We start from the raw sequence: 27,314 nt of genomic DNA, 5'->3' as shown, positions 1-27,314 counted from the left end.
TCTTTCAAATCTAACATTCTATGGGCCAGCAGACAGAGCGGCCAGAGCCCTTAGCACAAAGAAAAGCTGCCTCAGAGCTGGCTGACTTAGGTCAGTCTGAAGAGGGATTTTGCTACTACCTGTGACCTTTGGCCAATCACTTTATTTCTTTGGGCTTTGACTTTGTCATTTGTAAAATGGGAATAATCCTACTCGTGCCATGTACCTTACAGGGCGGCTGGGGGGTCTTTTGTAAAGTGTGGGCAGTGTGGGGTAGTTCCCTGAGCTCCGAATCCTATGATCCATGACCTAGTCGCTGAACTGAGGACATCAAGCGTAAGGCAAAGCACAGCACGGAGGAGAGAGCATGAATACAATACCTGAGCAGGCACAGGATGTCTGGATTCATCGAGGACCACGACTCCTGGAGAACTGACAGTAATAGTAACAAAAGTGGTGATGGGCCAGGCCAGGGGGTTATAGACAACAGCGCATGGTTCCACCTCATTAGCACCTTTCCAGAAAAGACAAGATGGAACATACCACTTACTGATAGCCAGAACAACCGCGAAGCACCCAGAGGAGGAGGGGAATCTGAAGCTCCCATAGGCCCGATGTCTGTGTAGCTGAAGGGAATCAAGGCAAAATGCTCACAGACATACAAATGTGCTTGTACACAGGTGTAATATGTATGATTATTGTACAGTGCCTATAGGTAACACACACATACCCACTGAAGTCCCCCGACAGCAATCCTCCCTCGGCCCCCTACTCGCCGAGTGACTTTAACACGCAGTTCAAACTCTCTCAGGCTCAGTTTCCTCCACTGTAAAGCGGTACCTGCCTCTCTTTTTCTGCCTGCTCATCTTGTCCACATATTTCTTAGCTTTTAACTCCTTCTTAAAATGGGGCACTGCTTCCAGGACATACTATCCTAAGTTTCAGCGGGTCCCAGGTGGTACAATTTAAGGAGAGGATCCTTCTCAGCCTGCCTGGCCTGTAAGTAACCACGGACCTGCTTGCTCTTTAACCCAGAAGCAGAAATCTGATTGATATCCGATTCTCTATGGTCGCAAGCTTGGCATGAAAGTGGCCTTCTTCTAATTCCCCATTATCATCACTGTGCCTTTGCAGGGTGTACTCCAGATTTCTGGAACGCCGTCCCCCTTATCTCCACCTCGGAGATTTTCTCATCTCCTTCAAGACTCGGCTCAAGTGCCACCTTTTATGGAGGATCTTTCTTGACCCCCCCAGCTACTAGTGACCTCCTGCTCCTTCTTCCTCCAATGACCCTGCATGTCTTTGGTATCTACCCATATAGTTACTTACTGTCTTTCCTGATAGACTCTAAGCATCAGAAGGCAAGAGCTTTTTCATTTCTCTTTGTATCCCCAGGACCTAGCTCCTCGGGCCATGACTTGGGAGATGCCTAGTAAATACCTGTTGACTGAGATGAGGAAATAGTGGCCCAGGGAGGGAAAGCTACTTGCTCAAGGTCCCAGAAGTGATAAACGGGATTTGAACCTGAGTCTTGTGACTCCAAATCCAGAGTTCTTTCCACTACAGCACGTAAGCAGGACAGATATTATTTATCCCCATTCTAAAAGCAAGGAAAACGAAGCTCAGAAAAGTGAAATAACTACCCAGGGTCTCCTCTTAAGAAGCAGAGATGGGGACAGCTAGGTTACACAGTGGATAGAGCACTGGCCCTAGATTCAGGAGGACCTGAGTTCAAATCCAGCCTCAGACACTTGACACTAGCTGTGTGACCCTGGGCAAGTCACTTAAATTTGACAGCCCCCCCCCCTCCACACACACAAGTAGAGATGGAACTCAGACCCCAGTCTTATAGTTTTATCCCCCCTTACCCCCCTCCTCAATGTGGTTCCCCCTCTACCCCCATAAGCCTGTGCTCTCTTGAGTGGGACAGCTCTCGGTCACAGACACCTTGTTTGCCTGAATCGCTATCAGCGACGCCAGCTTGTAGCTCTTCTTTCTTCTCTGCCCGGAACATGTCAAGGATGATGAAGGCCATTAGCTTCTCTACAGTAAGCATTCCTTCCATTAGGTTGTTCATGTACATGTCTCTCACCTTGGGGGACTCTGTCCCTGTTATGCCATCGTGATGTTGGACCTTTAAAAAAACATACACGCAGTCATAAAAGATGAATTAAAGTAAACAAGGCAGCCAATTTTCCCTGAACTATCAAATAGTAAATACCGCTATGCTTGCTTCACGCATCACAGTTGGCCACACCTTTGTTTTCATGCTTTAGACAGCTGGGGTGTGGTGGCAAGCCCCCGAGGAGGGGCCCCGGGCCTGACTTGGCTGAACTCACTTTGTGACTTGGAGAGAGTCACTTGATTTCCTCAAATATAAGAAGGGAACGGACTTGAGAATATCCCAGGTCACATGGAGCTCCAGCATTCCATAGTCTAGTACTCTTCCAGCCCTCAAATTCTAAGATACCCCATATGAAGCAGAACAGAATTTACATTCAGCTAGGGGAGCTCACTATCTGAAACAAAACAGATTAAACCTTTTCCTAAAGTAAAATTTATCCTTAATTTGTTTTTAAACATTTTGATTTAAAGAAAGATACTTTAAACATAGTGTTCCCTAGTCCCAACCCTCTTGCCCCTCAAGGGAAAAAAGGCCCTACTTTAAAGTCAGGAATCAACAATGTTGGGACTTGAAAGGATCTTCGAGACCATTAACTTCAACCTCTTCACTTTCCAGAGAAGGAAACTGAGGCCAGAAGGTGGAAGTGCTTAGGTCTCCTATCAGGGGATGAAGCCTGTACCATCTCCCCGGCAGTAGTAATCTCATCCACAGAATTCGGTGGTTACATAATGCTCTATGTCGATTAAAGCATCTGAGGCTTACAATAGCCCATGTAAGAAGGGCAGTGCAAATACTATTTTCCTCATTACACAGATGGGGAAATGGAAGGAAGGGTTGAGAAGTGAAGCAACTTGCCTAAGACTAGAACTTGGTTCTTACTCGATGTTTCCCCCTGTGACTGTGAGAGTACCTGGGGGAGGCTCAAAGGCACTGTCCTAAGCTTCTCTTTGTAGTGGCAGGAAGCCTGATACAAAGTGGGTGCTTAGACAACATTCAATGATTGACTCACAGCAGAAGCGCTGACATTTGGTTTGTAGTCACTACCAGAAGTGGCCGTGAAGCATGGCTGAGCTGGCCTAGCTGGTCACCAAGGTCCCTCCAGAACAAGCATTCAAAGAATCTTTATAGATTCTGGAGTACATTACAGAGAGATTATGTGGTATAAAGACCCTGCCAATTTCAGGCTAACTATGAACTTTAACTCTAATCCCAGGTGACTCTAGACCAGTGTTTCCTGAATGTGAAGAACACTGTGGACCCTTCTTTACTGCTAACTGTTCTGCCCTTGGAGGTTAGAGGCCAAGAGTAAGGGAGAAGGATGTAGGAACCTGTGGCTGGGAGGATGATGTAGAGATGGAGCCAGTTTTTAAGGTTTATGGGATTGTTTTTGAATCCAGAGCCTACAATTTCATTGCTGTAGAGGACTCCCTGATAAGGAAAATCCCTTTACTAAGGCAGACAGGCAGCTGCTCTGCAATGTGAGGGTAGCTGGGGACACTGGGAGGTTTGGCGGTTGCCCAGGGTCGCTCAGCCAGCGTGTGTGAGAGGCAGGACTTACATCCACGCTGTCATGACTCTCTATGCCATGACACCATGTCGCTTCTTGGGTTTATAGGTTTGAAGAAGTAAGAAGTATTGGAAGTATTGGGGGTGGGAGTGGTGGCTGGGGAATACTTATATCTACACCGTCCCAAAGACAGGGCAATTCCTCCAGATGGTAACCACAAGTGAAGTGTCCTCGGACATTCTCTCTGTTTTATCTAAGCAATATCATACTGCTGCATCTTAGGGAGAAGGCATGGTGGATCATGCTTGTCACCCCTACTACAGGGGAAGCTGAGGCTGGTGGACTGCTTGAGCTGGGAGTTCTAAGCTGAAAGCTGACTGGGTGTCCCCACGAAGTCCAGCACCCATATGGCAATCCCTATTAACTTAGTTTTTTAATAGTTTTGTTCACTGTATTTCAATGTAATTGGTTGCCTTTGTAATTTTATGCATTTTGAAATATACTTCAGTGAAGAAGCCCATAGTTCATCAGATTTCTAGAAATACCCATGACATTAAAAGACGGGTTAAGAATACTGATTTAGAACCCTAATTATGCAAACATACAACAAAGGGATTGTAAAACATCCACTCAGCACCTGTGGGGCTTGAACTAGGAATCTACTCTATGGAACCATGGGCATATTGGGAGGTGTGGTTTGGGAAGCTACTCTGCCTCAAAATACCTGGAAGTGGAACAATTAGGACACTGTTGGCCATTAACCTATTACTCAGCTGTAATTAAGCATCTTGGAGGTGGAAGGGATCTTGAGAGATCATTCTGTCCTTCCTCACACCCTCCCTTTAGGCAGGCAAAAAGGTATAATTTCCACTGCTCAGATAATATTTCTCCAAGCTGGCTACTAGACGAGACATTGTTTTGGCTACAGCAACTCATTAAACCTCCAATTACTAAGGTAGCAGAGTGCGCAGGGAGATGGCTTGATGCTACAGTGTGGCAGGTTTGGGATTGGCAAAATATGGGTTCAAACTCTCTCTCTGACATAGGCTAACTGTGTGACTGTGGGCAAGTCATTTACCCTCCCTCAGTTTCGCCATCCATAAAATGTAGATAATGATTCTATTTGCCTCCTGCCTCAGAGGGCTGCTGGGACTCTCAGATGAGAGATGGCATGGAAAAGGTTTTACAAGCCTTGAAGTGCTATAAATATGTCTGCTACTATTATAATTACAGGGGGAAGAAAGAGCCATACCTATGACATCACAGATCCCTCAAAGGTGATGTCGAGGAAAGAGGGTAGGATCTGGCATCAGAGAACTCGAATTCGAATCCAGGCTCTGCCATTTATTGTCAATGGGATCTTGGGGAAAACGCCTCACTTCCCTGGTCCCTGGTTTCCTCATCTCTAAAATCAGGGGTTTGGACTAGTGAGCCCCAGGATCTGTGCCAGCTCTATACTTGTGGTCCTCTGAGCAGGTCTTCATTGCTTACAAAAGGTTATGACTGGGGGCAGCTAGGTGGCGCAGTGGATAAAGCACCGGCCCTGGAATCAGGAGGACCTGAGTTCAAATCCGGCCTCAGACACTTAACACTTACTAGCTGTGTGACCCTGGGCAAGTCACTTAACCCCAATTGCCTCACCAAAAAAAACCCCCCAAAACCAAAAGGTTATGACCCCTGGGCACCCCGACTACACTTTGTAGACAAAACATTCATCCCCAAGAGCCAGCTCAGACATGAGCCTCTGCACGTCTGATACCGGTGGGCTGCTGATCCCCGGGCTTGTGCTCCAAGCTTCCCTGGTGTGGGGGGGCCTGCCCGGGTGCCTTCTGCTGGCACCCCCTCTGAGAAACCAGGGTCACCTCGACACCAAGATAAAACACAAGTGACAAGAGGAGTGGGGCAAAGACTGTTGTTATGGAGATGCTGTGGATGATGCTATCAGGAATCGTACCCTAAGCTGAGGAAGGGAGAAAAGGTCACTGTACCTCTGAAACAGCCCACCGAAGCTGCTGCAGCTGCTCCAAGTACTTGGGTTTAGACAGATGGCCTTGGGGGTTCTTCTGAACGTACTGGGTGAACATGGACTCTCCGGCGTAAAGAAGGGAGCTCGCTCTCCGGGCGGTCCCTTTCAGGTGGCTACGGGAAGTATAAAATCCAGTCCAGCTTTGAAATGGCTCTGAGGAAGAATGGTAGAGAAACAGTCTAGTACTAAGAGCAAGGATGCCCCTCTAAGCTGGCCACTGAGGCTTGGCCCAGGGACCCCAAGTGCCTGAGGCTATTGACTCAAACCAAGAAGTACATGAACTGCTTATTGTGTTGGTAGCTAGTGATGGAGAGAGCTGGGCCCCAAGGCTGCATATGACATCACCTATGTTCACTTCCTCCTTTCAAAATTTGTTTTGTTTTATCTTATTTTAATTTATGGGATAAAATAAGCATTTCCATAACATAGTTTAATTTTTCATTTTTTTTTTTTTCCAAGGCCCAGGGTCACACAGCTAGTAAGTGTCAAGTATCTGAGGCCAGATTTGAATTCAGGTTCTCCTGAATCCAGGGTCAGTGCTCTATCTACTGCGCCACCTAGCTGCCCCCACATAGTATAATTTTTAAAAAATGACTGCACATGAAACTGAAAATCTATTATGCACGCATCCTTCTTCTGGCCAGGTGGTGCCCCAACCACTTGAAACTTCATGCTGTAGTAAGCAGGCATTTGCCAGGGGTAGTCATCATCATTGTCATCGCATATGACCCCTCTAGGAACTACCATAGTTTAAGAAGAACACAGATATGCTGAAGCATCCAGAGCAGAAGAACCAGGATGGAAGAGGGCTGGGAGTCCGGGTCTCTGAGGACTATTGAAAGAACTAGGCGTGATTAGCCTAGAGAAGACCATCTTCAAGCACCCAAAGAGAAAAAGGACCAGATTTAGTACATGTGGCCTCAGAGGACAGAGCCAGGAGTAATGAGTGGAAGTCGTGAAGAAGCAGAGTTAGGGTCAAGATCAGGAACCCCCACCCCCCAACAGTGGGGTTGTCCAAAGGGAACAGCTTCTTGGCGAAGTGCTGGGCTGCATTCCCCGGAGGTCGCCCAGCAGAGGCCACATGACCACCCATCAGGTGTGTCAATGGGGGGATCCCTTCTGTGGGTGGGCTGGACTTATGGCCAGTAAGGTCCCTTCTAACTCTCAAATTCTGCGATTCTTCCATGACCACTTGGAGAAGTGGCATGGAGTCGTGGACAGAACACAGAACTTGGCGTCTAGACAGCGGGCAGTCAGATCTCACTTCTCCTCTCTGGCTGTGTAACTCTGGGAAAGTCACTTCTCCTCTTTGGTCTCTAGACTCCTCATCTGTAAAATGAATGGGCTGAAAAAAAAAGATGAATGGGCTGGACTTCTTTGGTTCCTTCCTGCTCCAAGTCTAGGATTCTGGGTCTACAGCAGCACACAGAAGCAGCTCACCTTTTAAAAACACCTTAATGTTTACCAAGGCAGCCAGGTGGCGCCACAGTGCACTGAGGGCCGGCCTGGAGTCCAGGAAGGCTTTTTGAGTTCAAATTGGCCCCCGAGGATCAAGAAACTGTAAGAAGGCGAATTTAGGCTGGAGCTAAGGGACAACTTTTTAACACAGAAAGACGCCCAAGAATGGAACGGGCTGCCTGGGCAGGCAGCAGTTCCTCCCTCACTGGAGACCTTGAGCAAAGGCTACATATGATGCAGACCATACTCTGGGGCAGGCATGGGTGGTCCCTTCCAGCCCGTACAGCTCAGATTATGGGATCCTGACTGCGTGATCTCCAAGGTCCTTCTCTGCTCTGGTGATTTATAGTCTGTTCCAAGGTCTCTTTTGGAACATTCTGAATGTTCTCTGAGAGAAAAAAACATCAGAATTTAATCACAGATTTTAGGTTAAAAAAAAAAATTTTATCATAAGCGTCACAGGGAAAGTACCTCGAGGTTGGGACGTTGTTGTTTCTCACCTCGCACCCCCAGGGCCCTGCGCCCAGTAGGCAGTTAGCGAAGGCTTCCGAAACTGCACTTTTTTGCAACCTGAAAACAGTGAAGCCTCTGATGAAGTCTGAGTACCCTGAAAGCAAGTCACTAGTAAGACAGACACACATAGCCCAGGTATTTCTAAGGATAACCCAAAGTGAGGGGGAAAGCAGGTGATTAAGTACCTGTTGAATAGGGAAGAAAGTCCTGTTGGTTCCGTATGTTCCAGGTGACATCTCGATCATGAATGGCACGGAAGTAATCGCCCACAGTGGCATATTCCACAGTGACCCCAAACTCCTCGGAGTGGTTATTAATATAGGCTAGCAACGGATCCATGTTGGCAAACTGGACGGATGAGTTAAAGAACTGCTTGTCACAACCCTGCAATTCACAAACAGAGAGGAAAGTATGGCACTGGAAACGAGGAGACCCGGGCTCTGGCCAGAGCTAGCCCGTGCTGGGGGGTAACTCACTCAGCCTCTCTATCTTATCTGTACAACAGCTCCTCTCCCTAAGGGCCGTGAAGATCTATGCAAGGTCTATTTGTGGTCACATCATTATCTCTACAGTCAATGGTGAGCCCCCAAAATCTACCACAATGCGGTCATGATCTGGCCTAAGATACAACACGTGCACAGACAGGTAAGTGAATCTAAGAAGATTTGGGTAAGGGGGAAGCCCTAACAACTTGGTGGGGGGAGAGAGAAGAGTCAAGAAAGACCTTCTCTTGTAAAAGGCACCATGTGAGCTGAGCCCTTGAAGAAGAAGGCTAAGAGGCAGCGAGGACAGAGCATGTTCTGGACATGGTAGGACATGAGATGATGGAACGGCAGGTTCTCTGAATATCCGGAAGGTCATATGGAGTGATCTGCCTGTCTTGTGTGGATCCCAGTGTCCAGAGGGGACCCTGAGACACCATGTTTAGGCTTGGATGACTGCACAGCCTTGCCACATCATGGTAGTTACGCCAAGGGCACCCAGTCACAGAAGGTCATCATCTCCCACAACCTCATGATGCAGAATGAACTGACACTGCTGATGACCTTAAGGAAGCAATGCGCTAGAGAGCGAAGATCTCTGGACTGAGAAATCCGACAACCTGGATTCTAGTCCTGGCTCTGCCCCTAATTGCGCCCCCTGGGCAGATGCTTCCCCTTCTCTGGACCTCAATGTCCTTACTGGCAAAATGGGGATACTAATGCCTGCCCAACCCCCTTTACAAGGCGTGAGCCCTGAATGAGATCACAGGAGAAAGCGCTTTGTACCCTGCCAATTGAGAAGTGTTCTTATTGCTGCCATTGTAAACAATAACAAAGTGACAGAGGAGGCGAGTTGCTTAAGGTCACTGAAAATGAATGGCTGGAGTGGACCTGTTAGTGAAGAGATCAGAATGTCTGCTAATAAAGCATCCTACTAATGTAGCCCTTACGGGGCTTTTCTTCCCTCTTCCCTTTTTTTGAATAACAGATTGTTAGCAACTTTAAAACACAAAGGGTAGAATTTTAGAGCTGAAGGGCCTGGGAACATTAGGGAATGGAATGGAACACAGATTGTTTTAATGGAGGGGGCCTTAGAACACAGAATGTTAGAGTTGGAGGAGAGCTTTGAACATGACATCAGAGATGGAAGAGGCCTCCATACGGAATGTTAGAGATGGAAGAGACCATAAGGATCTTTATCCTAGTCCAATGCCCCATGGAAATGCAACATCTCGGGGTCGAAGGCCACCATCGACTGTCGTACTAGCTTCAGGAAACATAATGAGGCCAGAGTCTGGCCTAGAGGAGCTGGGTTTCAAGCCAAGCTCTGTCACTCAGCAGCTGAGCCACTTGTTTCTCCTGCTTCTTCTCATCTGTGAAATGCAGACAATACCACCTGCGCTCCCCCTCCCTACCCAAGGCTGTTATGAGCGAAGCTCTGAATAAAACTGCATTTAAAACAACAAAAAGCTCCTGGCACCTTGCAGGTATCATTTTTCCAAATGGATGGGCAACCACCAAACCATAACCCCCCACTTCTAAGGAGGCAATTCCAATGTTCCTTCATGAGGAATAAGGAAGTTTCCAGTGGTTGGTCAGAGCACTCAGAATACAGCCCTTTATGAGCCTCCTGGTTAATGAATTCCCAGGGTCCCTGAAGACAAGTGCCTGCCCAGCTCCCTGTGCCACCAGTGACTGTAATGTTTCCCCTTCTTGAAGCCAAAGTGCATCCTCCTCAGGGGCTTTCTAGTCAATGCCTAGGCTATCACTGTTCCAGCATGGAAAGAGTAGCAAGAGATCTGGATTCAAATTCCAGCTCAGTGACCTTAGTCACTTTATCTTTTGGGGCCCAAGATCCCTCATCGATGGAGTGGGAAATAATAATCCTTGCAATCCTAAACTCGGAGAAAAGAGAGGAGGGAAGGAAAGAAGGAGGGAAAGGAGATGGGAAGGAAGGAGGAAAGAGGAAGAAAAGGAAGTGGAAGGGAAGGGGATACGGGGAAGGGAAGGGTAAAGACAAGGGAAAGGGAAAGGAAGGGAAGGAGGGAGGGAGGAACGAAGGTCAGGAAATACGGAAAACTTGATGATCTCACTTGATCCTTCCAACCATCCCACAAAGTAGGTACAACAAATATTGTTATCTCCATTTGACAGATGAGGAAATGCAGAGATCAAATAATTCACCCAAAATCGAACAGCCAATAAAAGCCTAAACAGAGGTAGAGCTTTCTATTCTAAGCCCAGAGTTGTTTTCCTCTCCATCGTGTTGTCTCTGTAGCTCCCCAGATTCAGACTCCAGCCCCCTTACCCAAGGCCACAGCACATCCTGGGTCCTGAACCAGGCTGCCCTCTTCTTGATGTTGTCCACCATGGTTTGTGCATAGAGGTGGAGACTGGCATCTGTCACTGGCACACTCATGTTGGGGTAAACACCATCTTGTGGAGGGTTGGGGAAAACCGCAACTCCATTCCAATAAAAGCCCGACCTGAGGAGCAAACAGACAGTTGTGGTTTGTTAACCCTCAGAAAACCAACCCATGTCTCTATCACAACCGCTGTTCCCTCCCAGGAAACCCTGGAGGGACAGAGGGAAGATATGATTTTTCCCATTTAACAGATCAGCTAAGCTGTGCCCCAGGATCAGAGCTACGACTTAAGCCTGGGTCTTCTGCCTCTTACGTCCTGCTTCCTTTCCACTTACCCGCGCTGCCTCTCATGGCCAACAATAACACCTCATGTTTATCCCAGTGTCTGACACATAATAATAATGATGATGATAATAACAGCTCACAGTTACATAGTGCATGCTCTATGCCAGGCACTGTGCCAAGCGCTTTACAAATACTGCCTCATTAGGTCCTCACAACAACCCTGGGAGGTAGGTGGTATTATTATCATCCCCATTTTATTGCTGAGGAAACTAAGGTGAATGGAGGTTAAGTGACTTGCCCAGGGTCACCCAGCTAGTAAGTATCTCAAGCCAGATTTGAACTCAGGTCTTCCTGACTCCAGGCCCAGTGCTCTATCCACTGAGCCACAGCTGCACATAGCAGGTACTAGGTGCTGTGCACATAGTGGGCAGTCAATAAATGTTTACTGACTGATCACTGAGTGATTTATGAAGTTCACCAAGCTCTTTACATGCACACTCTCAGTTGGTCCCTACAAAAACCAGGGGAGGTAGGTATTCTTTATGCCCTTTTGACAAATTAGGTAGCAGAGGTACAGGGAGGTTAGATGACTTGCCCAGGGTCACCCAGCTCTTTTTATCCCATTGGCCTCCCATTAGGTCCCTGGCACCTAAGTGACCCCTAACGAATGCTGTTTGTATGAAGTGATCCAGGTGGAATTTGAAGCCCAGAATCCCAGCCTGGTACTCCAAGCACTGGGCTCCACAGCCTCTCTGCCTATCCTGACACAAGGAGTGGGAGCAGTCGCTGGGGGTCAGCTACTCTGGCTGCTGGAAAAGCCTCTGACCAAAGAGTGAACACTGACTGAGGACCTACAGTATGAGAGGGATGTGAGGAAGCTGAAGGCGTCGCTGCTTCCACCCGGAGGCTTGGGACAGCTCGGGAAAAGTGCTGGATTTCTAGTCAGAAAACCTGCGTTTAAATGCCAGATCTGCCCTTCACTAGCTCTGCGACCTCAGGCAAGTCATCTAAGTGCTCTGGGACTCAGATTATTTGTCTATAAATGGGAGCAAGACACTTGTTCCAGCTACTCCGAGAGGGGATCGTAATGGAAACACTTCACAAATCAGACAAATGTGAGCTATTATGTTAATTACTATTACTACCACCAAGGGGAATAAAAAGAGATAAGTAACAATGCAAAGTAATCTAGGCCAAGTAAAGAAGCAAATTAGTGCAGTGAAAGAGTGTAGGCTATGGAGCCAAGGACCTGGGTTAGAATCCTGGCTGTGCTGCTGGCTACAATGATCATCATGAAGACTCAGGGCATCATCTTGGGTTTGGGCGGTACCATCAAAGGGATGGCATTCGAGCTGGACCCTGAAGGAGGAGTAAGCTTGGAGGGCATCTGTGAACCATGAAACATCTTGAACAAAGGCAACGAGGAGTATGTCTGTGTGTGTGTGTGTATGAGAGAGAGAGAGAGAGACAGACAGACAGACAGAAATAGAGACATAGGGACTGAGAGGAGAAGACAGACAGAGAGACTGTACAAAGTCTGTTGGTGGGGGGGCAGGCCCAGGAGGAGGGTCTGAGCAGAGTAGCAGAAGGATGTGTCAATCCATAATGATGATGATAATGACTGATTAGTCTATGCACTTTAAGGTTTGCTAAGTGTTTTTACATATGTCATATAAATAAGATGCCAGGGATGAAAGGGAGGCTGGGGCCAGGCTGTAGAAAGTTGTGGATGCCAGGCTGAGTCTGAACCTTACCCTGTTGCTAACAGGGAGACACTGAATGTCCCTGGCCTCAGGAGCCTTTTTATATTTTAAAGTTTATATTGATATTTTCTGATTCTTACATCACCACACCTTTCCCATGTGCCCCTCTCACTCCCTCTGCCAGAGAGAACCATCTCATATGATGAAAAGTATTTTTTAGGAAGGAAAAGAAAAGTCAGCACAACTGATCATTAGTTGAAAAGGTCCCAAAATACGTGTAATAAATATGTAACAGCTGTGGACCTCCCACCTCCAGGAAGGGGTTGGTCAGGGTCCCTTCTCATATCTCTTCATTCATGGCCTGCTCAATCTTTATAATTAAGTTTCATTTACTTTGGACTTTTTTGGTATGTTATTGCTCTTTCCACTTATGCTGCTGGAGGGAGAGAAGGAGGGAGGAGGAGGGAGACACACAGACAGACACAGAGAGAGAGACAGAGACAGAGATAGAGACAGAGGGAGAGACAGAGAGAGACACAAAGAGAGAAAGACAGAGAGACAGAGAGAGAGAGAAAGAGTGAGTGTGGGTATGTGGTGTAGGCTCTTACTCCTCCCAGCAGAAGTCCCAGCTCTGACACTGACTGAATGACCTTGGGTTTCTGCCATTACTTCTCTGACCTTCAATGTCCCAATCTGTCAAGTGGAGAGAATACAAACTGAACTAGGGCCGTACCCCTGCAGCCTGTGTTGCTCCTGGCCCTGCCCCAGTATAAAGGCAGCTCGGGTCACTGTGAGGCTCGAATGAGACATAATGGATAGGAAAATGTTTTGAGAAGCATTAAGCACTTTATAAACACAGGCTGTTATTATTTTAAAAATCAGGGTATGGAGGCCTCATGATCTCTCTCATACCTTAAGCACAGCAGCAGCACAGGAATGCCTGGGGGATTTTCCCACGATGCTCCTACAGGACATTAAGCTGGTCCATTAGCTTTTAATCAAGGGGAACACCAGTAGATATTGAGACTGATATTTCTCTTCAAATGATCAAGTTTCATTTACTAGAGAGCAAGTTATCCCTTGCTTTCTGCTATCCTTTTAGACACACAAGGGATTAAGAGTGGGCCAGAGGACAAGGCCATGGACTGGGAGTCAGGAAGAGCAGGTTCTCGTCCTAAATCGAAATTTCTGAGACTTTGAAGGTCCCTTTCAATTCTAAGACTCATGACCAACTATCTGTGCGCCTTCGGGCCAGTTCCTTTCCCTCTCTGAGCCTTAGGTGTTTTTGCGACTATAAAATGAGAGGGGTGGATTATCTATCTATAGCTGGACTCATAAATCTATGAGCCAGCCCTAACAATCACTCTTCTATGCTCCAAGGCTTCTTCCAGCTCAAACAGACTATATTTTAAGGTCCCCACTAGTTCCAAGAATCTGTGTACTATGTTCTAGTCCATAAACTTGGCTTTTGAAATACTTTAATATATCAAAATTTCAATGTAATTGGTTTCCTTTGCAATACTATGTATTTTGTATTACACATTGAAAAACACTATTCTGAGAAGGGGAAGGGATAATAATTTATATACCACCTAATATGTGCCAGGCATTGGGTTTTACAAACATTAATGCACTTACTTAATCAGGACGTTGATTAAAAACTTGTGTTATTCGTGAGGCAGTTAGGTGGCAAAGTGGATAAAGCACCATTCCTGGATTCGGCCTCAGACACTTGACCCTTACTAGCTGTGTGACCCTGGACAAGTCACTTAACCCTTATTGCCCCACCAAAAAAATTTTAAAAAAAAGAACCTATGTTCTAGAAAGAAGATGCGTCTGGAGTCAGAAGAACTGAGTTTAGGTCCTGCCTCTGACACTAGCAGCATGCCCATGGACAAGCCATTTCCCCAACTGCTCCAACCAAAAATAAGGGGGTTAGAGAAGAGGTCACCTCCAATTCTGTGATTCTATTCTCTGGTACTAATTCTTAAAGAAAACAGCTTTGGGTACTGGAGCCAGAGTACTTGAGATGGAATTCTGATTCTAACACTTCTAAAGTGTGACTTTAGGTAGGTTATTCTACCTCTAAAGGCCTTAATATTTTTATCAAGGTGGTACAGTACATAGACCATGGACATGGAGTCAGGAAGACCTGAGTTCAAATTCTGCTTCAGATACTTGCTAGCTATACAACTTTGAGCAAGTCACAATCACTGTCTGCCTCAGTTTCTTCATTTGTATAATGGGGATAATAATAGTCCCAGGGTTGTTGTGAGGATCAAATGAAATACTTATAAAGTGATTTGTAAGCCTTAAAGCACTACATACATACATATATACATACATACTACTACCACCACCACCACTACTGTTACCAACACTACTACCACTACTACTTATTATTATTTTTATTTAATTTTTTTTTTTTTTTGGTGAGGCAATTGGGGTTAAGTGACTTGCCCAGGGTCACACAGCTAGTAAGTGTCAAGTGTCTGAGGTCGGATTTGAACTCAGGTCCTCCTGAATACAGGGCCGGTGCTTTATCCACTGCGCCACCTAGCTGCCCCCTACTTATTATTAATTACTATTACTAGAAAATTTCTGAGATCCCTTTCAGCAATAAATCCTAAGTCTGATGCCACTTTTTGCTGGATCTCAGAATCCTCCACTGTAAAATTAGCAAGTTGCACTAGCTGGTGTCTAAGCTCTAAATTCAAGGTTTCCAAGGTCTCCTACAGTAACAGGTCCTGGATAGATTCTCTTCAAAGCCAAATAAAACCACTAGTAAAACAGAAAGCAAAGACGCTGCTCATATTCCATCAATGAAAGCAAACTATCATTTGGGACCAGAAGTCAGCTGACAGCAGAGCTGTCTTTCTGGCCACATTTAATCCGTTTTACCTAACAAAGCCTCCAAACTCACTTCCCAAGGTGCTGAACAGACAGAACAGAAAACCTCCATTTATGAGAGAGCTGCTTTGCCTCCTGCCCTGAAGGCCCTGCAGAATTACAGCAGAGAAAAGAAAAAAAAAGAATTATAGAAGAGAGCAGTCCACAGCAGGAGTGGAATTTAACAAACAAACAAAAAAAAGCAAACTGCAGGTTGCCAAATGGGGAAAAGTTGGGAGAAATTTCCCTTTCATGGAAAATAGCAGCATCTCCTCTCAGCTCAGTGGGGATAAAGTGGCCTTTAGCTACTGAGCTTTCTTCTATAGGAGAAACATAGGAAATGCATGCCTATAGGTGAGCGTGTGCATGTGTGTATGTGTACACACACACACATGCATATATACACACACATACATACATACATACACACAAATATTCAGAATTGGCATTTGAGGGGTTGGAGCCTAGCCTTCTCACTCCAGAGAGGACCACTTGTGGCACTGGGCAATATGAATATCTCAGGAGAGAACACCTGAGCCTCTAGTGCTGACAAAAGCCACGCGCTCCCATTTCTTTAGTTCTGTAACACAAATATGGCTGGTTTGCTGGGGAAAGAATAAGGATGGAGTAAGCCGGGTCTGGAGTAGAAGATGTGGGCCTGCCACTCACTAACTACATGCCCACTGACAAGCCACTTACCATTTGACCTTAGTTTCCTCTGTAAAACAGGCCTAGTAACATTTTTTTTTTTTTTAGTGAGGCAATTGGGGTTAAGTGACTTGCCTAGGGTCACACAGCTAGTAAGTGTTAAGTGTCTGAGGCCGGATTTCAACTCAGGTACTCCTGACTCCAGGGCCGGTGCTCTATCCACTGTGCCATCCAGCTGCCCCGCCTAGTAACATTTTAATCTGCCGACCTCACTGGCTTGTTAGGAGGGCACTGTGTCTGCTATGTCAATGTTAGAAGTTATTATTAAGAAAGTACCATAAGACTGTGAGAAAGGAAACATGGTAAGTGGATGGAGGCAGCCTTGGACGCAGAAAAGCTGGGTTCCGGTCCTGCCTCTGACACATTCTGACTGTGCCACCTCGGGCAAGTCACTTAGGACCTCTTGAAACTCTGAGTGCCCTCAGCTACTCTCCAGTACCAGAAGGTGCTGCCCTGCACCGGTAGAGAGTGCCTCCTCACTGGGGAGTTTACCAATGAAATTCCAGACCCAGGCCCCATCTCTGTGAAATACTGCATCTCCTGCCCTACTTCCACCCTGCCATTGGAGCACCACGGACATAGCAGGGGCAGCTCTGGTGCAGTCTGACACAGGGATTTCCTTTCAACAGTCCTTGGAGATGGGAAATGCAGGGCTGACTCTGCTTATATGTCTTGTCTCCTCTGACAGAACGGGCACTCCCGAGGCTCAGGGACACTGTGACTCTGTGCTTTACACCCAATTAAGTGCAGGATCAGAACTTAGTCCTCCAGAGTCTTACCCTACCTGCCCCCTAAGGCGGCTGTGATGAAAGCACTTTACAAACTTTCCAACACAATGGAAATGTGAGTTATTCTAATGACAGCCACATTGCTTTGGTATTGTTGAAGGTTTAAAGAATTTTCCCTTTGTATTCTACAATCTCTGTAAAACTCCTCAGAGGTCACATGCACTCCAAAGTCCTATGTGAAGGCAAGATGTTCTTGGAATGGTGCCAAGAACATGCAGGCCCTCCATAAATATTAAATCCAATTCAATAAAGCTCAGAGTCTTTTTTAGAAGGACATCGTTTAGTCTTGACCACAAGCAGCGATGGAAAACAGCACTTTCCAGTCCAGGGCTGCCTCCTCCTCATAGCTGGGAACCCAAGTGCCTGGGAATAACTCTCAGCAGCTCCAATACCACCCACATGCCATGAAGCCAAGCCAAGCAGCCCCGCGATGGGCTTGGACAGACTCAAGTCCGGGTTTCTAGGAGATGGCTTAATGGAGAAGAAACACTTTGCTTAAAACCATCTTGGTCTCTAGGAAACAATTTTCAGGCAGCTCTACAGGCTGGAGTCCAATGGGAGAGGTGGAGGCTGGCAATAGTCAGTTGCTAAGGCATAATCCAATTAAAAGGGGTCACCCGATGGGTGGAGGACTATTAAAACAGCAGATGTCTTCCTCCTTGGCATGTCAAGAGCAACATTCTAGAAAATCACTAGGAAAGCTCTTCACATTCTTTCGTAGGCGGATATCTTTGTCATCATCATCATGCCATATTACATTAGGAGAGAACAATACACATTAGAAGGTGTTTTCATATACTCTATTTCATCTGAGCCTCACGATAATCCTAGAAGTGGTCAAAGCAGAGGTTATTATCCCCATTTTTCAGATAAGGAAACTGATAAAAGGTTAAGTGACTTGCCCATGGTTCTGCAACCATTAACAGTGGGTAACCCATTTTTTCTCTCCCTCTCTCAGGATTCATCATACTGCTCTGCAAAGAAGGGGCACTTAATGTTTGTGGCAGAAAGGGAGTGAAGAAGGGAAAGAAGTGAAGAGGAAAGGAAGAAGGGAAGGAGAGGAGAGAGGGGGATAGCTAAACATTAGCCAAAATGGCTGCTTCTTCTCTACTTCTCCATCAGAAGTCAGGCCCTTATCACATTCTGCTTGAACTATGGGACAACTTTCTAATCAGAACCTATGCCTTAGGTCTCTCACCTCCAACAACAGCTGCCAAAATGATACTATTTAATGGTGGGTCTGACCACATCACTTTCTAGCTCAATAAATTCCAATGACTCCATATTACTTCTAGGTTCAATATATGTGTTTCTGTGTATGTATATATACATGCATTACACACAATACACGTGTATGTTTTCACATATACAATAATGGTGTATGTATATATACACATACATAATGCAAACACATGTATGTGTAAGTATGCATGTATAGTGTCTCCCCCTCTTGAGGGGAGGAAGGGACAGTTTCATTTTTGTATCCCTAATAATTACCGTGGTATTCCTTACTGGCACACAGTAAGCACTTCATAATTTCTTGCTGCTTGATCACATTATACCAGCATGGAACATTCCAGCTATAACTATGGTTTCACATTCATTAGGTCATCTGAGCTACACAACAACTGTGACAGGTCATCAGGACTGGGATTATTATACATCAGTTTGTTCATATGAAAAATGGGGTTAACACCCTTCTGACTATCCATCTCCCAGAGTTGCTGCAGAGAAAGTGCTTGGTTAATCTTACTTGAAATTTATTTATTTAGCTTTTTTTTTTTTGAGGGGCAATGAAGGTTAAGTGACCTACCCAGGGCCACACAGCTACTAAGTGTTAAGTGTCTGAGGCCTGATTTGAACTCAGGTCCTCCTGACTCCAGGGCCGGTGTTTTATCCACTGGGCCACCTGGCTGCCCCCAATCTTACTTGAAGTTTAAGGCTCTCCACCACCTGGCCCTTCTCCTACCTTCCTAGTTTTCTTTTAATTTTTTTTTTTTTAGTGAGGCAATTGGGGTTAAGTGACTTGCCCAGGGTCACACAGCTAGTAAGTGTTAAATGTCTGAAGCCGGATTTGAACTCAGGTACTCCTGACTCCAGGGCCGGTGCTCTATCCACTGCGCCACCTAGCTGCCCCCCTTCCTAGTTTTCTTGCAGTCTTCCTTCCTTCCCCCTGCTCTGCGATCCAGGCAGAATGGCCTATATTCCTTACGCATAATGGTGCTCAGTCTCTGTGCCAATGCCAGAGCTCTCCCCCAGGCTTAGAATAATCTCCCTGCTCAGCCACACACCGAGAAACACTGGCTTCCTTCAAGACTCAGCTCAAATACCCCATTCTGCGTCTGGAGGCGTCTCCCAGGAGCCCTGGCGGCTAGGATCTTCCTAGTGCTACCTTCGATCTACTCTGTGTGTACTTTACATGGAGTAGTAGTAATAGTAAGAACCAACAACTACTAGCCTCCAATCCCAGCCAAAGATGGGGTCACAGAAACCCCAAATCACAATCAATTCTGTACAATTTAGATAGTGCTTTAAGGTTTACAAAGAGCTTTACAAATATTATCTCATTTATCCTCAAATGATAAATTTCTCCCCCTTTGAAATGTGTCCTCCTTCAGGGTGTCTGTCTTTCCTTGTATCCTCAGCACTCGGCATAATGCCTGGCATAGAGTGAACACTTGATAAATGCTCATTGACTGACCGATTGATTGATCAATGTATGAACAATGGAACATCTGTTATTATGCAACCCATTGTTTTTAACTATGTGAAAGTGTTGTACTCATAAAGTACTGCATAAATGGACACTGATTTTTCAGCTGAGAAACAGAGAGGGGGCATGACAGAGGCAGCATGGATGAGTCGGGCAGAGCTCAAACCCAGGGTTGCCCACTCGCCCCCCAATCTCCCACAGTGGAGAACACAGAGGGGGAAAAATCCCAAGGAAACGAGTCAAAAACACCGAAGAGAAACACCCCACTCATCTCTTGTCAGAGGGAAAAGGCAGAAAGACCATGCAGCTATGTAGTGAAGGCCTTCTGGGGGATTTTTTCCCCACTCCATTAGAAGAAGGTAGTGGGGACATTAATTTTTTTAAAGGAAAAGCAAAGGATATTTATGTTAAGATACACCATTATTTCTATATAATGTCCTGCTGTGGTGCATGGGGTTCCTCTGAAGTAAAACTCAGGCACTGAACCATACTGCCAATGAATCTGAGGGAAATACACTGTCATCTTGCACTGCCTTGATTGGCTAGGACTACTCCTGATGTTGCTGCTATCGGTATGGAGGGAGAGTATTTATTGAAAAGCAAATGTGTAAAGTGCACAGGATGCCATTTACATTTTAAAATTAATGTCATGCTAAGACACACATGCTGTGGAATGAAATTTGTCTTTTTTTTAAAAAAAAAAAGGGCACCAGATTTGGAGACAGGATCCGGATTTAAGATTCCCACTGCTCCTTCCAGCCTGTGGGACTCTGGGCAGGTTCTGTGAACTCTCTGGGCTTCCATTTGCTGGTCTGTAGAATAAGGGAGGTGGAACCCATTTTCTCTAACATTCCTTTGAGCCTCTTACAAGAAACAGGTTGTTTTTTTCTTGGCACCAATTTTTATTTTTTAATTTAAAACCTCTTCAGCATCATGCTAATAGGTCAGTCAGTCCGTCGATAACCATTTATCAAGCGCCTACTATATATTAGGCTCGGAGCTTCATAAGTACTGAGGACACAAAGGAATCGCATTATCTCCGAGTCTGAAGGGGCCTCAGAGGCTGTTTCCTCTCATCTGTGCTTCAAAAACAACAACAATCCCCTCTCTTGCACACCTGAATTAAGTGCAGAGCTAACAACGAACCCTTATTAACTGATAGTCTGAGACAGCTTTGGTAAAGCGAGGCCCAGGAAGGCGAGGAGGAGGCACAGTTTCAAACACTGCTCTGTTATCTGACATAGCTCCACAAGTCAAGGACCGGTGATTTCAGCATAGCAGTTCCCTCCCTCCCTGTCCATCCTGAGATAATCATCTGTTTATCATTTAGAGCTTCAGAGAATTGCCTGAAGACACATGTGACTTGGGCATGACTGAACCGGTAGGGCTGGAGGTGGGATGTGTATCAAAGGCTCCCTTGCTTCAGGTCCAGGCCTCTGCTTTCTAAACCACCCTGAGCCTCTTTATCTGAGAGACACAGGACTATCCCCAGTGGCTAGGACAGTGTCCTGTGAAGTGATATTGCTTAACAACAGGTCTGACTATGTGACTCCCTTGATCAATAAACTCCAGTGTGTATTCCTGGCATTTATTTAGCAAAGTGTCTGGTAAGTGCTTGCAGACTGACTGACTGAAAAACATGGGGGAGTGTCTTAGTGGACTATAAGCTCACCAAAAGTCAACAATATGACATGAAAGCTAAAAGCGAAGACCTTAGGATACATTAAGAGAGGCATAGCTTCCAGCAAGCAGGAGGTGAATCCTGCTGTGCTCGGCCCTGGTCAGACTCTTTATGAGTACTGTGTTCAGTACTGGAAGGCAGTTTAGGGAGGTCACTGATGAGCTGGAGAGCACCCAGAAGAGGACCATCTGGAGGACAAAGTTCAAGTTCAGGCCATAAGAGGAAGTTAGAAGAAGCAGATGGTCCCCAGTGGAGAAGAGATTTAAGGGGCTAGCACCTAGAAGACTATTCTTGGGCCCCAACTAGGAGAAACAGGTGGAAGCAGAAATGAGACAGATGTGGGTTTGATGTCAGGAAGAACTTCCTAAGGATCAGAGATATCCCAATGTAAGATGAGCTGCCTTGGAAGCCAGTGGATTCTACCCCCGTGGAGGACTTTGAGCAAAGCTGGATGACCACTGGTTGGGCATGCTATGGCAGGAGCACTGCCTTTCAGCTCTGAGGGAGGATCCAGGCTGGCATTCTGTGATTCGCCATCACATCACATGCCAAAAGAGATGGATGCCAGGTGGAAGAAACATACCTACCTGTTGGAAAAGGGGATGGCTGACGGGGTGCAGTAGCTGTACTGGTCCATGACATGAGTGAAGATTTCCTGACTCTCAGCCAGAGAGGGGGACCCTTGCCACACAAACTGGAGCTTCTGCAGCACAGAATGAGATCACTGGTCAGGGAGAGGTCAGAGGCCAGATAAGATTTTATAGTCAGCTCCCACACTCTAGTGTCTTTGTGGGAAGAGCCCCACAAACACACCATGAGGCCAAGGTGTGGGAGGAAGGGATCGAGGGCTGGATCTTGATGCTCTTGGGAGTTCCCAGTCTTTAGGAAGAATCCAGAAGGTGGAAGCTCCAAGCCTACCCAATCACAAAGTAGTATATGAAGATTAGATGCTCTTTTGAAAAAGCTGGTATTGGGGCGGCTAGGTGGCTCAGTGGATAAAGCACCAGCCCTGGAGTCAGGAGGACCTGAGTTCAAATCTGGCCTCAGACACTTAACACTTACTAGCTGTGTGACCCTGGGCAAGTCACTTAACCCCAATTGCCTCACTAAAAAAAAAAAAAGAAAGAAAAAGCTGGTATTTCTGTAGGCTTTGAGATATACATACACTATCTTATTTGGGACTCATGATAACCCCATGAGGTAGGCAATAATATTCCCATTTTGCAGATTAGGGAGATGATGTACAGGGAAATGAAGTGACTGCCCGAAGTTACACAACTAATAAGTCATGGAGTTGTTGCCCATGATTCCCCCAGAAGCACCTGGATCTCCATTTGGCCACTGACTGTGAGATCCTGGGTGATAAAGGGCACCTCTGTCCTAATCCCTCAGTATCATTCCGCACACTGCCCCACATCTACAGGCAGCGAATGGGGGACTTCAAGATAAATATTGTAAGAAGAATGCCACCAGGGCTCAACCACAAATGGGTCTGGTGCCCTCCAAATACCACGAGGAGAATTCTCAAGACACAAACTCATTGTCAGCCTGAGTTCTGGCATCTAATTCTATGCTATACAAAAAAAGCTGTTTTTCCAAGCAACATAACCACCAATACTGACAATGCTGGTACTATATGATATTTCTATGTCAAATTGTATTTGACCCTAGAGGTAATAGGTAAAAATGTTTTACTTGTAGCACCCTGTGAGGTAGATAAGTGTTGCCCACATCATCATCCCATTTCATAGATGAGGAAAAACTGAAGCCCAGAGCAACAGTGACTTGCCCAGGGTCACACAGCAGCTTCATGGGGGATGGGGGTGGGGGTTTGGAGCCAGGACTCAATGTCCATTCCTACAACACCAAATTCAGGACTCTTCCCACCAGTTTTCAGTCCCCTAGGTTTCTACTCCAGGAAAACAGGTAGACAGAAGAGGCAGAATGAACATCTGGTGTTACCTTGGCTTTCTGCATGTCCTCTTTCAGATCATAGTCGATCCGGGAAATAAGGTGGGCATTGAAGCCGGCCAGGGCGAACAAAGTTGGTGTGGCAGCAGATGCTCCAAAGGGATCGACATGCCAGGAAAACTCAGGTCTTATCCCGAAGGTTTCATATAAAAAGCCGTGTCCTTCTGCAATGGCAAGGCAGAGTTTAAAACCTAAGCATGCCAGTCCACTTTAATCCAACTACTCGGTGTGAGAGGTCGGCCCAGAGAAGCAGGTCAGAGATGGATTCTGGTACCTCTGTCAAATGGCCACACATCCAATGAGAGAACGCAGATCACCAAGAGCACTTAATGAGGGCTCATCGTGCACAAAGCAGCTATGGGGCTAAGCGCTGAGGCCAATAAGATAAAACCCTTTCTGTTTTTGAGCATGAACAAGGGTGGCTGAAACATTTTTCCTTGATTATTTCTGGATAATTTACTCAAACAATCTCCAGCTTAGTGGTCTAAAGCAAAAGTGGGATCTTCGGGTTTTTAACCCAAAATCCCACAAGCTCAAAGGCTTGAATGAAATCACAGAGGGCATTCTCATTTTCAGATTTTCAGATGAGAGGAGGCTGGATAAGAGAGACAACGTATTAGATGAAAGAATCACAGTCTGAAATAAAGAACCGCTTCCACTTAACCAGGCTGAAAGATCAGCAGAAGGTAATTGAATGAGATCTGACTTAGCCTTTCGGTCCTCTAGACAACTCTCCATGGCTTCAAGTTTTAGAGAAGATGCCGACTTTCACCGTATAGAAGGTTTCTTAACAGGTTCTCCCTACACTAAGAAATCTCCTGTCCTTTCCCTCTCTCTATCCTGAGAACACCTTCCTTACAGGCATTTGCCTACCAGACTACAGGGTCTTTGGGGGCATTGTATGGACCAGGTTTCATGGTCTGCCCAGAATCTCAGAGTTGGGATGGACTTCAGAAGGCATGCCATCCAATCCATACCTAGAAGAATTCTCTCCCCAAACGTGGCAAGTGAACCGGGCTTTGTTTGGAGACCCAGTTCCATTCATCTCTAACTGCCCCACAGGGCACTGCCCATGGGAGACATGTTCAGTGATCATTTATTACATAAATTTGTGATTTTTTTAAAAGGTTTAGCAGGGATGGTTTCACTTTTGTCTTTGTATTCCCAGCATCTTGCCTAGTGGTCCCCACATAGTTGGCATTGAGTACATGCTTGCTGATGGATGGATGGATTCAGATAGAAGCTGGCAGCCTGAACTTTTTACAGCTCTCTCCCTGTAATCTTTCCTAGGATCTTGATGCTCCCATTAAGGTTGTTTCACATGTATTTTGGGCAAGACTCTGGGGCTAGGTTCTTCAAAGAGATTTTCCCAGAGAGAGACGGCCTGTCATAGCTTGTGTACTGCTGGGGGAACCTTTAAGAACCCAGTCACCCGGCCTCTATCCCAGATCTCTCTTCTCTTTCTATACTAGGGGGTCTTAATATGGGGTCTGTAAACTGGACATTTAAAACATTTTGATAACTGTACTTCAATATAGTGGTTTCCTTTGTGATTCTGTGGTTTCTATTTTATGCATTTAAAAACACTGTTCTGAGAAAAGGGGTTCACTGGCTTCACTAGACTGCCCCTTGGGCATGTCACAAAAAGTGTCATGAAGCCCTGCACTACAGTATAGTGGAAAAATCACTACATGGGGAGTCATGAGGCCCAGGTCCTAGACTTGGCTTTGTCACTAACTCATTGGATGACTTTGGGCAAGTTACTACCTCTCTGCAGGACTCAGTTTATTCATTAATAAAATGGGGGCTAGAGGATCTTTCAGACCCTTGCCAAGTCTTGTTTCAATGACTTTAACACTAGACTATAAGATAAATAACTCCAGTTCTTTGGGATGTGATAAGTTGCACCAACTAACTAACCCTGGCTTTCAGCTTAAATGAGGGACTTCTGAAGTTATCAAAAGTCCCAAGATTCAATTAGGCACCACACCAGCTGAAGAGCTGATGACTGAAATCCATAATGATCAAGATACCCTGGGTTTTCTAGAGACTGATGCCCACTGGGAGGAAATGATGGCCCAAGACACAAAGTTAGCCAGCATTCAGCCCCTGGAAGCACCCGGCATGGGAACGGGATCACCATGCCACCATATGTTACCAGAGGGGTCAGTATACTTCCAGCCCTGATGAGATAGCCAATGCCAGTCTCAGGAAAAAAGGATCTATTTTCGAGCTAGCATTCGCGCTCTCTCTCTCCCTCTCTCCCTCTCCCTCTCTCTCTCTCTCTCTCTCTCTCTCTCCCTCTTTCTCTCTCTCTCTCTCTCCCTCTCTCCCTCTCCCTCTCTCTCTCTCTCTCTCTCTCTCCCTCTTTCTCTCTCTCTCTCTCTCTCTCTCTCTCTCTCTCTCTCTCTCTCTCTCTCTCTCTCTCTCTCGTGCAGAAGCAGCAGCACTACCACCATTATCATCACCTAACAGCTAGTTGGTTTACAAAGCTCTTTACATACAGTAAAACATTTGATCAGCAATAACATTCCAGGGTGCAATTCCAGCCTCTGCCTCTTATTTCACCATCTGTGGCACAATTTCCCAATCTATAAAACAGGGATAAAAAATACAAACCCACGTTATCTCTTAAGATTGTTGCTATTCATGATGCTGAGTGAGATGAGCAGAACCAGAAGAACATTGTACACAGTATCATCAACATTGTGTGTTGATCAACTGTGATGGACTAGATTCTTCTCACCAATGCAAGGGTACAGGAGAGTTCCAGGGGACTCATCATGGAAGGAGATCTCCAAATCCAAGAAAAAAAAAGAACTGTAGAGTATAGATGCTGAATGAACCATACTATTTCTTTTGGTTTTGGTGCTGTTGTTTTTCTGTTTTGAGGTTTTTCCTAATTGCTCTGATTCTTCTCCTATAACATGACTAATGCATAAATATGTTTAATGTTATTATATATATATATATAAACCTATTTCAGATTACCTGCTGTCTAGAGGAGGGGGGGAGGGAAGGAAGGGAGGGAGGGAGAAAACTCTGAAATTAGAAAGCTTGTATAAACAAATGCTGAGAACTATCTTTACATGTAACTGGAAAAAACAATAAAATACTTTTTATCAGAAAAAAAAAAGATTGTTGTTGTTCAGTCACATCTGGCTCATGGACCATGGCACATCACTGCTGTTCAGGGGGTTTTCTTGGCAGTTACTGGAGTGATTTGCCATTTCCTTTTCCAGTGGTTAAGTGACTTGTCCAGGGTCACACAGCTAGTAGGTATCTGATGCTGGATTTTAACTCGTCTGCCTCACTCCAGGTCCAGCACTGAGCCATCTAGCTGCCTCTATCTCTTTAAGACACTGTCCTTAAATTCCTACAGATTTTGATTCTAAAGAGGAGGAATCTTGAGTGCAAGTCCTCAATTTGCCCTTCAATAGCCTTGTGACCATGGACACAAATGACTTCATCTCTCTGAATCTCAGTTTCCTCATCTGTAAAATCGGAATGATAATGCTTATTGTTCTCACCTCATAAGGTCACTGGGATGGAAAGCGCTCAGTCATCTTCCAAATACTCCAGAAATGTGAGTTATTATTATGATTTGGTCTAATAGCGCAATCTCACAGTCCCTTTTTTTTAAAATAAGATATTCAGTGAGTAGCTCTTAGACATGACTCATCGTGCTAATCAAAACCCCTTCGGTTTGGACTTGCTGGATTGCATCCCTTGTGCTCCCTGGGGAAGGCGCTCAAACTTCCCATGGCTCAGCATTTTTCTCTGCAATGAATCATAGAATTCCAGAGCAAGAAAGAAAATTAGGCACATCCTGTCCCTCCAACCCATTTTGTAGATGGAGAAATTGAGGTCCAGAAAAGTGAGAAGACTGGCCCGTCGTCCCAGAGCTGGCTAACACGTAGATGTATTTCACCTCACATGCTTTCTCAGCCTGTATGTCTGAGCCAAACGGAGCTACGTTCTGTTACCCCGTTCTCATCTTGCCCTCTTCCATCTCTGTGCAACTCACTGCTCCTCCCTACCATGGACTCCCACACTCGTATAGGACAACTGAAGGAGAGTAAGCTCTCCAGTGAGAGAACAGCCTCTGTCACTGTGTCAC

General features: G+C 45.8%; 1 protein-coding gene across 1 annotated transcript in view; it reads right to left on the bottom strand.

Moving 5' to 3' along the window:
• The window catches only part of MAN2B2 (mannosidase alpha class 2B member 2), a 75,373-nt gene that overhangs the window by 29,150 nt on the left and 18,909 nt on the right, over window positions 1–27,314 (bottom strand). Inside the window, 7 exon segments of the mRNA XM_043973233.1 lie at window positions 360–493; window positions 1,927–2,113; window positions 5,600–5,790; window positions 7,794–7,992; window positions 10,399–10,576; window positions 21,811–21,926; window positions 23,186–23,358. Of these exon segments, the coding sequence (XP_043829168.1) occupies window positions 360–493; window positions 1,927–2,113; window positions 5,600–5,790; window positions 7,794–7,992; window positions 10,399–10,576; window positions 21,811–21,926; window positions 23,186–23,358 (1,178 nt within the window).

Source organism: Dromiciops gliroides, chromosome 6 (assembly GCF_019393635.1).
Source record: "Dromiciops gliroides isolate mDroGli1 chromosome 6, mDroGli1.pri, whole genome shotgun sequence".
In the NCBI taxonomy this organism is placed as follows: Eukaryota; Metazoa; Chordata; class Mammalia; order Microbiotheria; family Microbiotheriidae; genus Dromiciops; species Dromiciops gliroides.
Note: the sequence above shows the minus strand (reverse complement) of the source record. Positions and strands in the feature narration are given on the sequence as shown.